This window comes from Diplodia corticola, assembly GCF_001883845.1.
Source record: "Diplodia corticola strain CBS 112549 chromosome Unknown scaffold119, whole genome shotgun sequence".
NCBI classification, from domain to species: domain Eukaryota; kingdom Fungi; phylum Ascomycota; class Dothideomycetes; order Botryosphaeriales; family Botryosphaeriaceae; genus Diplodia; species Diplodia corticola.
Window position 1 is genome coordinate 1 of NW_017971598.1, and position 12,004 is coordinate 12,004.

Here is a 12,004-nt window from a genome sequence, read left to right on the forward strand (position 1 = left end):
GGGGGGGTGATGGGTATGTCGGACGCCTGGGTCGTGAGCGAGTAGGGAAGGTTGACGCTAGGTGTTGCGGTGTCGAGGAAATGGTGCGATGGGTGGACGAGCGTCGAGGTGGTGGTGGTGGTTTGCGACTCAGGTGGCCTGTGCGCCGGTGCGTGGTTTGGAGAGAGGAGCATTGGCGTGGTGTCTGAATGCTCTAGACTCGACTCTTTTATTTTGTTTTAATTTTCTGATGTTGAGCCGGGTGGAAGCACAACAGACAGATGACGGAGGTTTGGAAACTCTGCAAAAAAACCCATGCAGATGTTGTTGTAGGGCTGATGGACAGCAGCTGTCGAACCCGGCACAGCTGTATCGCAGGTTTAGCGTCGGTATTGCGTGGAACGACAAAGACCTAGTCTCATGGCTCTTGGTTAAACACTATGTCTCGCGTGGTCGAGAGTGGCGGACAGATACGAAGGCCAAGTGCATTGGTAAAACTCTCAATGGCGCTAGGGCGCATAGCGAAACTCTGGGTAAAAAGGCGGCTCTTGAGCTTTCCAAGGTACACACGTATAGACAAGCGACAGCTGGGCAGGATATGGGGAGCTTGATGGTTCCTCACTCAAAGCACAAGGGTAAATCGTAGGTTGTTGTTGTTGTCATGGTTGGTGATTAGGAAGCAACAAAAGACACCACGCTTGGCGAAATCCAACTCCTCCGTATTGGTCCACGCTAGGCGGTGAAGGACCGCCATAGCACATTGTCCGCCAAACCATAAAAGCGACTTAGTACGACTCTATCGTGATGATTGCTGTCGTCCGTGCAGACTTATCGCATTAGGAATAGAAGCTTCATCTGTTAAATGATCAGAAGGGCGAGACCAACTCCTAGTTTAGTGAACCCAAGTACCGTTGTAAAGCTTAGATCTGACTTCTCAAACACGACGCAAAGTGCGACTTGGGGCTTCCGGTCTGCGCAATCACTCGCATAGTCAAACAGCGCCCCTCAGGCTCACTGAGCCGGGAAGAATCGAGTGAAGCTGATCACGTCAAGTCCGCTACGACCACGGACATGTCAATTTCCGAAACTGTCACCACGATTGAAACGAGTCACCAAAAGCAAATCAATTTCCAAAGCTGTCACCACGATTGAAACAAAAAGGCACCAAAAGTAAATCAATTTTATTTGCCCCCAGCAGTTGCTTTTGTAAATGCTGATAGCCCGCCCAGCCCCGACCTTTGTTGGTAGTCGTCACCGGAGCCTCCGCTCAGAAGGCGACGCGCAAAGCTAATCGCCCTTCTGGCATTGGCGCCGTTGTTGCTCTCAAATCCAAGCTCCGCCCGAAGGCAGAGCCCTGCCCGCGAAGGCAAAAGAAGAGAGAGCGGATGAAGAAGAAAAGAAGCCGTCGAGGGCGGAGAGGAGAGGGGTATTTAAGCAGCCAGCTGGCGGCAGTGTGAACAGCAGCCACGGGGCCAACCTCGCCGCGCTAAACCAAAAGTGGAGCGGGCAGGCACAAAAACTACGTTCTGGGAAGGCGCGGTGGGTGGGTGCCTGCCCGGGTTGGACTTGCAGTCACCCGCAGTCACCTTGGTGGGTGAGAGTTGAGCCGTATGGATCTTCACCACGAAACCAGAGACGCGTTACCTGAAGTCAGATGTGAAGGAGGATCTGTTCAAGCACTGCGCAATGGACACGGTTTGCGCCCGCGAACGCTCATGAGGCCACGACATGCTTGATAACCTCTCGCGCTTCGGGACATATGTGATTCCACCGTTGCGACGCGAAACCAAGGGCTCCAGTTTCTCCTGTCAACAAGTCTTCATTCAACTTCTCCTGCTAAGCTCAACCTACGTATCTCGGCTTTGTACCATGGCTCACCCTTAAGCGACCAAAGAACTCCGTGGCCCGGCCGCCTCTTTTTAGCCCACATTGACTTGCCCGTCGTTAAGCACTCGGGGAGAATCTGGCGTTTGTGGACTGTTGGAGCTCGGCATCGTTTTGACGGGGTGATAATCATCATGTTTCGTACTTGCTGCCCCTCCGTAACATTAAAAGAAACATCACTGTCCGTCACCATTGCAATATCTTGATAGCCTACAAGCTACCGGTACCTTTGGCATAGCGGAACGAAGTAAATACTGACCGATCGACATGTAGTTCCGGGTGGTTAAGGTCGTTTGAAGAAGTTCACTTGGATATCCACGGAGCGTTGACCAGCCATCAGCTCCACTATGCCCTATTTTAAAAAGAGCCCGAGCCGCATCCTCACAGCCGGTCACCAGGGACTTCGAAGCAGAAAATCACCTGCCACATTTCTCAGGGCAGACGTGCCTTAAAAGCACCGTATCCGTGGATTATCGGGGCCCAGTATCGTTCGAAATTATCCGGGTTCTGCCGAGACTATAACAAAATCAATCACTGCCCGCGTCGCGGACGGTCGTTAGCTGCGGGAGAGTGCGGTGCTGTCATCGTCGTCATCATTTTATAAATCCCCGCTTCACCGAGAAATATCGAGGGCAAGCACATCCAGTCTCATGCGGCCGCTCAGCACCGACCGAGACCGCCGAGCTCCACCACCAAATAGCGCAAACACGCAGTCCACTGACTGCTCGGGTCTCTTTCCAGAGACCCCGTAGAGGGTGTGAGTGTAAAAGGAAGGGCGAAAGTGCGACGTCTCCTACCTAGTGTAGTGGCTAGCTAGTGAGCTTGGGCATATCAACCTTCGCCTTCACTGCGGTGACATGAGGAGCTCGATGGGAGTGCGAAGCTCCCGCATCTTTCATTGTCTTGTTTTTTATATCTTCTCTCAAGACCGCACAAAGTACCCAGAAACACGAGGAACGAGTCCGCTCACTCATCGCTTGACCCCCCGGGTGCGCCGCGCCGAGCCTGTCCGTGAGAAATCAGTTACCCTTTACGGCCAGCACCGAGTGGAAACTCGGGCCGACGCGCTGACCAGTCATCAGGGCAGCCAGCCAAGGCCGACTGTCAGCCATGCATGCGAAACCCTCAATGCAGATTGAGACCCCCGTCTCAACTCGAAACGTGGTGAAGCAAATAGGACAAGCGGGGTTGACGCACAAAAGCACAAACTGTATGTACGACGATAAGCAAAGAGAGCATCAAAGGGTATCATCATTCAGCTGAGTAGAAATGTGTAAGAGTCTCAATCACTTCCAGAATCCTTCGGGTAATCCGAGCAAATATCTTTTTCTTTTCCTTCGTGTCGCAGATCCCCCGCCTCACACCGGCGGTGCTGCTGCCTTGTCGCCTTTGCGACACCATGTCCGACCCACAGCCCTTGGCAATGGATGGGGAGGGAAAGTTGACTCAGGATGAGTAAGCGGTACCAAAATCCTGTCGGTTGCTGCTCACCACACCTGCTCATCGTATCCTCCCAAAGCCGACTGGGTGGGTCGAACAGGGCGAACACAACAGCGCAGGCATCCCGTGCAGCCTGGCCATCTAAGCCTCCCTCAGTGCCGCCTGGGCGTTCCTGGCGCCCTGGACGGCCAGCTCGTCAGCCGCGATGTTGCCGGGGTCGTCGGCGTGGCCCTTGAGCCAGGTGAAGATGGTCTTGGAGCCGAGCTTCTCGCGCTCCTCGATGCGGGCGATGATGGTCTCGACGAGGTCCTTGTTCTCGACCGGCTTCTTGGACGCCGTCACCCAGTTGTTCTTGCGCCAGTTCACAAACCACACCGTCACGCAGTTGATCGAGTAGTTGCTGTCGCTGAATATTGTCACGTCGCGCTGGAGAGGCGTTATGTCGAGCGCACGCTGGATTGCCGTAAGCTCTGCACGTTGATTGGTCTGGCGCGGGCCGGCGAGCCCTTCAGACACGTTTCTGCAGAACTGTCAGTCCGTCCTGGTGTTTTGCAACCACGGAGCTGAATTACATACCTCTTGTCCAGAGGCCCAAAAAAGACGCCTACACCAGCGACAGAGCCCTTTTTGCCATTACCCAACGAGCTGCCGTCCGTGTAGATCCTGAGCATGCCGCCCTTGGACTCGCCGGTGGGCATCTTCTTGGTCGCCGCCAGCTGCTCTTCGGTCTTCCACTCGACCTTTCCTGTCTCGGGATTTAGTATCACACGCGGATCAAAACCATCCTCGGCGCCCTCTGGAAGAGAGCCGGTGCCGGGCTCCGACGGACCTGAATTTGTTGCTGCCGACTCCTCCGCCGCCGCAGACTTTTTCTGCCTCTTGGCCGGCGGCTCCGACTTCTTCCCGACCGTCGTGTCCGACTGAGCGTCTGGTTCGACGGCGACATTGGAGACGGACTCGCCAACCTTCTTGCCTGCCTTCACGAAGGCCTCGGCCTCGGCGCGCGTGGGGAACGCCTTGTACTTGGGGCGCGTCCAGCCCGTTGTTTGTTTTTGCGCCGAAGGCCAGTCCGTGTAGACGCCGGGGACGCGGCCGCTCTGTACGGCGTAGAACTTTTCGGGGTTGTCGTTTGAAGCGGTGCCGGAAACGAAAGCTTCTGCTTCGGCAGCGCTGGGGAAGGACTTGTCTGTGGCGCTCAAAAATCGAACCAGTGAGCAGGCAATCGTAGGCAGGTATGCGACAGAAGAAAACACGCGCAGACGTACATATTGCACCCTTGAATCCCTTGACCTGATCCAGACAGTCATTCCAGTTTGCGTATACACCCGGCTTGCGGCCATCCTTGACTGCGTAAAACTTTGGCTCGTTTCCTCGTTTCCTCTTGGACGAGGCATTGCTCGTCGTCGCGTTCGAGCGCTCCTCGTCCACGGCGGGCGACACCTTGTCCTTGGCCATTTTGATGCGATACTCGAGATTGAGCCTGATTTTCGGGTTCCGCCGCTGGGCTGCGCGTGCTTGCTCGAGGATTTTGAGGGTGTTCTGGAGCGCGCGGTCGTTTCCAAGGCCGCCTAGGAGCTGCTCGATGGTGCGCCTCGGTGGCAGGACCCTCAAGGCGAGGCGAAGAAGCAAAACGGCGGTAGCTTCGACGGTGGCGATCGGCGACTGACTAGGCGAGTAGGTGCGACGCGTGCACAACGCGTGTAAGAATTTCTTCGCGTCTAGAGAGGCCTCAACTCCGTCAATGCAGAGTTTGGTGGCGGGGTGTTGGGGATGTTTGGTGTGTGTGGAGCAAGGTAGTGGGGTTCACATTGCTGGCAACTACGAAAGCGCTTTGTGGAGAGGGCTGTTTGGCGACCTTTGTCGTCGCCGGAAACATGCTGGAGGTCCTTCCAAGTTTTTGCCCCACAGTAGCTTGGACCCTGGGCTTGGGTGTGCCTGGCCCATCAGCACGAGGAAGCAGCTAAGGCAGCAAGGCACTACTGAGGCACCGCGACCAGCCGGAGCAAGCTGGACATTGTCGCGGAGGGCCGAGGTGGTGCTGGCTTGGCACGAATACAGTCCGCGTGCGATGCTGCGATGCTGGCTGGAGCGGTGGCCGTCGATCCATTTCGCCGGGCGAGCCTCTCCAACGCTCCTCCTACAACTTCGACCATCTCCCCGTGTCCTCTGGAATGCCTTGAGAGCGTTCCTGACGCTGCCTCTGCGCCCAAGGTACGCCCCTTCCGTCTCAGCGCGTCCGCCCGCCACCTCCGCGTTCCGCACCAACGCACCGTGACGCGAGCGATCGACTCGTGGCCCGCCGCTCCGCTGCCCCCGCTGGCCTTGGCATATTGCGAGGCCCGCAGCGCTCAAGGGCTGTCCGCAGTCCGCACACACAGGGGATTCATGCTGTGCGCCTGAACAAAGCAGTCAGCCACGATACCGAGCACCAAGCGAAAGATGGCGGGCGGCGGAGACCATGACGTCCGGTGTGGAGAAGCTGACTGACTGTGTATCGCGACTCTAGCCTGAGAACAAGTCATAGTCACGGCACCGCAGCAGCACGGGCCTGCTCTACGTGAAACTCGCACGAGAGGCCCGCCCGTTGAGCAGCGGCGCTTCTCCACCGACGTTTGACAGACGACGCCCCAACACCACAAATAGCCGCCATGTTCGAGGTATGCCCGCCCGCTCCGACCAAGACCGAAGGCGTCGGAGCGCTCATGTTCCCAGGGCCGCCATGCAGCAGACAGATACCACCTGCGCCTACATCGCGCGCGCTCCGTCGTCCTGACGCCCGACGAGCTCGTCGAGATCCGCGCAGCGCAGAGGACCTTCGAGGGCGCTTACATCCGCACCGCCCTTGGCCAGTTCTCATTCGCGCTGGTCGTGCTCAAGATCTTCACCGCCGAGTTCTACTCCATCGGCGCCCTGTTTGCCGTGTACGGGGCCGGGGTGCTGTTCACCAGCCTGCTGCGGCGGCAGCACGGCAACAAGCAGTTCTTCAGCGAGGTGGGCGAGGACGGGCTGCATCGCAAGAAGTTTAGAACCAGCGGCAACGTCGTGTCGGTGCTGACGGCGCTGTCGGTGGCGGCGTACGCGTCGCTGCTGGTCCTGACGCTGAAGCTGTCGACGTGAGGCCCGAAGGGGAAAACTGGGGCGCCGAGCATGCTGAGGACGGACGGATTGCCATGTCTCAACCCTCAACAAACGCGGGACGGCTTGGCTCGGAGTCCCCCCCCACGACTCCGCGACGGGCTGCGGCCAGCGCTGACAGGAATCCATCACGGAGCATGCTTAAACGGGCGGGGGATCAGCCTGGCGGGCGTGCTATCAGGCGGCGCAGCGAAGTATGGACGACTAGACGAGGGCGTGGGCGGATGATTGGCCGCGGCGGCGCTGCGGCGCTGGCGGACGAGCTCCCAGCGCACAGCTGCTTTCGGCGTGTCGCAAGCATAACGGAAATGCCACGCTCGTTGCAGCACCGGCCCTCAGCTGTGTGCCGCCCCGTCTGAGCGCCCTGCGAGGCGGGCCGTCACGATAGAGTCAGTAGATATGTAAATCCCAGGTCGCTGCCTTGCTCGCTCAGCTCAATCGGACCCTGACCCTCTCCACTACCAACCAGTGCACGCAGCCACCCTTCCGTCACTGCCACCTGCGTCGTCGCCCACTGCACCACCTGCCCGCCGACGCACGCCGCCGACGCACCAAAAAAAAATTTCTTTTCCCCTTCCCGCTCTTGTTCTTAAGCTGCACCGACCCGGCCTTGCGCCGCGCCCGCCAAAGCAGCCAAACAGCACACACTGCGCACCCGGCCGAAGCCAGCGCAGCCAGCTCAGCCTTACCGACACGCCACCCGCCGAGCTCTGCGTGACTCGCACCTGCGCATCCTTGCACGATGCCGCTAATCACCGATATATCTGATCACCATCTCCCTCGTCCTTCGTGCACCACCGACCCTCCCCCCATTGCTAGCAAGCTCCTGCGCAAGCAGTCAACCCACAGCGACGTCGCCCGGTCCGTTCTGATGAATAACACCATCCCGCCCTACCGACTCGACGGCAGCTCGCACCCTCCAGACCAGCGCCCGCCGTCCCGCCAGCTACCGGTCCGTCCGCCGCCGCAGACGCAAAGCCCGCGCATCTATGCCAACCCCACCAGTCGTGCCCCTGGCATCCACGACGCCCACGATGGGGAGCTGAGGTTGCCGCCGAGCGCCGCCGCCCACCAGCTTCACCATGCCTTTGCCACCAACGGCGTCGGCCATGCCTTGTCCGACACGCCCATGCCCACTGCCCCGAGCAGCCCCCGGATGTAAGTGCTGCGCTCCTGACAGGACCGATCGTCCTATCATGTCCACAATTACATCAAATGGTACGACGTCACAGCCCGCGCCCAATGGCTGGTGGCTGGAGATCATCCGTACCCACATTTACGCTCGGTCCGATTTCGCTGCACCGCGCGCCCTTATCAAATATATCATTTTCAGCGCCTGCTTCCTGCTTGAGACCCTGCAACACTCTAACAATGGACAGTCCGCCAATCCGCCAGAACTCCGTCTCTGGAAGTTCCACCCCGCGCATCCGCCCCACCACCCTCGACATCCCCGGCCTGACCAAATCCAAAGTTTCTCCTGATGGCCGCATCGCTCAGCGCGACCTGGGCGCGAAGCTGCTCATTGTCATGGTCGGCCTGCCCGCCCGTGGCAAGAGTTACATCACAAAGAAGATGGCCCGCTACTTGAACTGGCTGCAGCACGAGGCGCGCATCTTCAACGTCGGCGAGCGCCGCCGCATCGCTGCTGGAGGCGGAGGTACCCACAACCCAGCGCCGTCGCCCGGCGTCGAGAAGCGCCCGTTGGACTCGGTGCGGAGACAGAGCATCACGACAACAGCGCCGCAGGGTGCCATTGATCAGAAGCAGCTGCTGGACCCGCCGCACTTGGCCGCGAAAATTTTCGTCAACGGCGAAGCTGTGACTCAGCCGGAGAAGCCGGCGGAAATGAAGGAACCGTCCAAGGAAGAGAAGGACCAGAGGTTTTTGGAGGCCGCCTTCCCTGAGTTGACCAAGGCTTCGACGCCCGAGGAGCTGCCCAGCACCGAGACGATGGACCAGGGCGCAAATTTCTTCGACCCCGGCAACCGCAAGGCCGCGCTTCTGCGTGAGCAGTGCGCTATGGAAACCCTGGACGAGGCTATGGATTATCTGATCGAAGGCACCGGTTCTGTCGCCATCATGGACGCTACCAACAGCACTCTGGAGCGCCGCGCTGCGATCATCCGCCGCGTCCGTGACAGGTGTGGCGACGAGCTCAACGTCATGTTCGTCGAGTCGCTCTGCAAGGATGAGCGCCTCCTCGAGTCGAACATGCGCTTGAAGCTCTCTGGCCCCGACTACAAGGACAAGGACCCCGTCGCTTCTCTGGTGGATTTCAAGAAGCGAGTGGCGATTTACGAAAAGGCCTACGTCCCGCTCGGAGATTACGAGGAGAGAAATAACACGGCCTACGTCCAGATGATCGATGTTGGCCGAAAGGTCATCTCGCATCAGATTCGAGGCTTCATTGCCGCGCAAGCCGTGTACTACCTCCTTAACTTCAACCTGGCCCCTCGCATGATTTGGATCACGAGACATGGAGAGTCGATGGACAACGTCGCGGGCAAGATCGGCGGTGACTCGGACCTCAGCCCCAATGGCCACCGCTACGGCAAAGCCGTCACAAGGTTCATCAACTACCACCGCGAGATTTGGCAACAGCACCAGCGTGAGAAGGTTCTCAATTCGCACTTCCCGCCCCTTCCTGGAGACATGTCGCCCCCGAACCCGTACTTCATGACGCACAATGACGTTCCGCAGAAGAGCTTTTGCGTTTGGACGTCGATGTTGAAGCGCGCCATCCAGACGGCCCAGTATTTCGACGAGGATGAGTTCGATCTCAAGCAAATGCGCATGTTGGACGAACTCAATGCCGGTTTCATGGAGGGCATGACGTACGAGGAGATCAGGGACAAGCACGCGGATGAGTTCCTTCTGCGCAAGAAGAACAAGCTGCATTACCGCTACCCTGGCCCTGGCGGCGAGGGTTACCTCGACATCATCAACCGCATTCGGCCGGTGATTGTTGAGCTCGAGCGCATGACTGACCACTGTCTGCTGGTCACTCACCGCAGCATCGCACGTGTCCTGCTCGCGTACTTCCTTGGCCTTGACCGCAAAACGGTGGCTGACATCGACTGCCCGCTCGGCATGCTGTACATGCTCGAGCCCAAGCCGTACGGCGTCGACTTCAAGGCGTACCAATACAACCCCTCTTCGGACTGGTTCGACCACCTGCCCGACTACAAGCCGCGGCCTACGGCCGACGACCATTAACGGGAAAGTCTGCTGGCTTTTCTTGACCCGGACCTTTTCATATTCGATTCACTGTTGTCGTTTTTGCTACTGCACGCAATCGGTGAACCAATTGCTTTTTTACGGCGGGTGGCTTGGTACATTCGTGGTTTCCTCCTTTCTCAACCTGTTTTTGCATACCAGGGCGTTTTTCTCATCTTTCTTTCCTACCTCGATCGGAACACTTTGGCCTCCACATCCTTGCAAAAAAAAGACGGCTTATTGCTAGACTGACGCTTGCTTGATCAATGGAGTTGAACCTCTCCTCATCCCTGTCTCGTTGATCTTTTTTCTTTACGGGCCTCTTGAAGTTCCTCTTCTCTTACGGGCCGTCTTGATATCTCAGCTGCGACCCGTGCGGCTCCTCTCTCTTCCCTCGTCGTCATCGTCTTCTTTCGTTTATTTGTAAGCTTTGCACTGGTGACGTCCGGCTCTTTGGTGCTGGTGGATTGTGGCATACGGTGGGGCGTTTACTCTCTCCCATTGCGATTATCGTGGTTGTCCTTTTTTTTTCTTTCTTCCTTTCGCGATGTCGTTTCTTGTTTTCTTCGAAGCAACGGCGCTGGCGGATTTTTTTTTTCTTTGGTGAGGTTCAGCGCGGCGACATGAAGAAACGTACAACTTACCCTCTCTTCTTCTTGTCGCTCTCAAAATGGTGGTGGTTGAGTTCGGTAGATGATGGTTTGTACGGGTGGTTTTGTCTGCGTGTGGTGTCCGTTTCGGTTGCTGTTGTTTTGTCGGTAGGGAAAGAGAGGATGAGGGTGATGATGGTGTTTGTGATTCAGCACCGACCGGACCGGATCGGATCAGACCCTTACCTCGGTGCGGTGGAAAAAGCGTTGAGCAGAGCGATGAAAACAGAAGAAAAAACGAGATTGTTCTTAAATGTCGTGACTGTGTTTCTCACTGTCGGTGCTGCTGTCATTCGTCTGCGTGTTTGCGTCATTACTGGATTGGGAATGGGATGTTTCGTTTTTTCTCTTTCCTCTTTTCTCTTCATCCTCGCCGCTGTTGTCTTGCCGCCGTTGCTTCCTGCTTTTGCTTTCTCTCTTTTCTCTCTCGGTCGTTGTCCGCCTTGCTTCTTGATTTCCTCCGTTTGTTTTGGATCTGGACTGTTGTGCTTTAACGACTCCCTTTGCTTGGCTGCTCGACTGTTATACGTAGTCAGGATCCTCATCGTCTTCTTCCGTTCAGAGAGGTAGACCAGGATAGAAGGAAGGGGAGAGGTAGCGTCGGTTCTTCTTCTTCTTGCACTTGATGAAAAGAGAGAAATTCGGTAGAGCTAGAATTTTTTGAGAAGCAAGGAAGTCCGAAAGTAGAACAACGGGAAGGGAAAGAAAATGAAGTATTAGAATGCGAATTGTTTGTGTACGTGTGTTTCGTGAATGCTGTCTTGAAGGGCAGGGGGGTGGGCGGTTTGAATTAAAGAGTGTGTGCGTATATATATGTATCGCGAGGCCGCGTATCTTGGAAAGAGTAAGCAGATCCTTGGCTGGGCAATGATGGGCACTAAACCTCTCTCTCATATAGGGTTTGTAACATCGTCGTGTGGCTTTGCTTTTCCAAACACAACCATCCCGCACCCGGGCAACTCTTGCCTAATCAGCCGGCCTTTCCGAACGGATTACGCGCTTTGGCGAACAGGGCCACACACGCCTTTTACCCGAGAAGGTCAGAAGAGACGCATCGTCCTGCCGACTCCATCACGTCACGTCACGTCACGTCATATACTCCTTCTCTGGTTGCGGCCGTCGGAGCCATCTTCTTCATCAGACTGCCATTCATCCCGCGCTCCCGCTCGCCCACGGTCATATATATATATAAAGCGTTGCTTGACATAGTCCTCCCTCAAGCTTGTCTTCTCCACCTTGCAACACAAACGAGAGCCGTGTCGGAGACACAAGAGATTCACTATGGCGGACTTCCTTGTTTCTTGTGGAGTGTGTCTGGGGTAGGTAGCGGTTCGGCTGTGGAAGGGCAAAGAGAAGAAGGAGGCGGGGAGGGAAGGAAACAAGTTTGAATCTACCATCCATGGCGCATGTTCTGCATACGTCTCCGCTGTGAATGGTGATGGCCCAAGATGGGAGGGGTGAGGGTGCTTGGGGCGTTGCGTAGCAGCCAAATTCTCAAGGATTTAAAGGTGCGGAGACGGTCGTTCGCAATACTCCCGGCATCCAGTTATGGACGTGAAAATTGGGACAAGTACAACTACAAAACGAAGCTTGTTCCGACACTGGGCTCGGGAGGGGGCTCTGGGTGAACTGAGGTTATTCAGTGGTTTTCCTTCTTCTCTAGTTCGATTATACACTCAATATCCGTAAATATGCAGCAC

General features: G+C 56.8%; 3 protein-coding genes across 3 annotated transcripts; 2 read left to right on the forward strand and 1 right to left on the reverse strand.

Moving 5' to 3' along the window:
• Window positions 1-3,444: 3,444 nt before the first annotated feature.
• On the reverse strand, window positions 3,445-5,179 carry BKCO1_1190001 (ribonuclease h; the record flags this gene model as incomplete). Its single annotated transcript, XM_020270570.1, has 4 exons — window positions 3,445-3,823; window positions 3,880-4,489; window positions 4,569-4,965; window positions 5,111-5,179. The coding sequence occupies 4 exons, from the start codon at window positions 5,177-5,179 to the stop codon at window positions 3,445-3,447; spliced, it is 1,455 nt and encodes a 484-aa protein (XP_020124954.1).
• A 772-nt stretch (window positions 5,180-5,951) lies between these two features.
• On the forward strand, window positions 5,952-6,420 carry BKCO1_1190002 (uncharacterized protein; the record flags this gene model as incomplete). Its single annotated transcript, XM_020270571.1, has 2 exons — window positions 5,952-5,960; window positions 6,016-6,420. 2 exons carry the CDS (start codon window positions 5,952-5,954, stop codon window positions 6,418-6,420), a joined length of 414 nt encoding a protein of 137 aa, XP_020124955.1.
• Window positions 6,421-7,180: 760 nt separating this feature from the next.
• BKCO1_1190003 (6-phosphofructo-2-kinase 1) lies at window positions 7,181-9,654 on the forward strand (the record flags this gene model as incomplete). Its single annotated transcript, XM_020270572.1, has 2 exons — window positions 7,181-7,596; window positions 7,818-9,654. The coding sequence occupies 2 exons, from the start codon at window positions 7,181-7,183 to the stop codon at window positions 9,652-9,654; spliced, it is 2,253 nt and encodes a 750-aa protein (XP_020124956.1).
• Window positions 9,655-12,004: the final 2,350 nt, after the last annotated feature.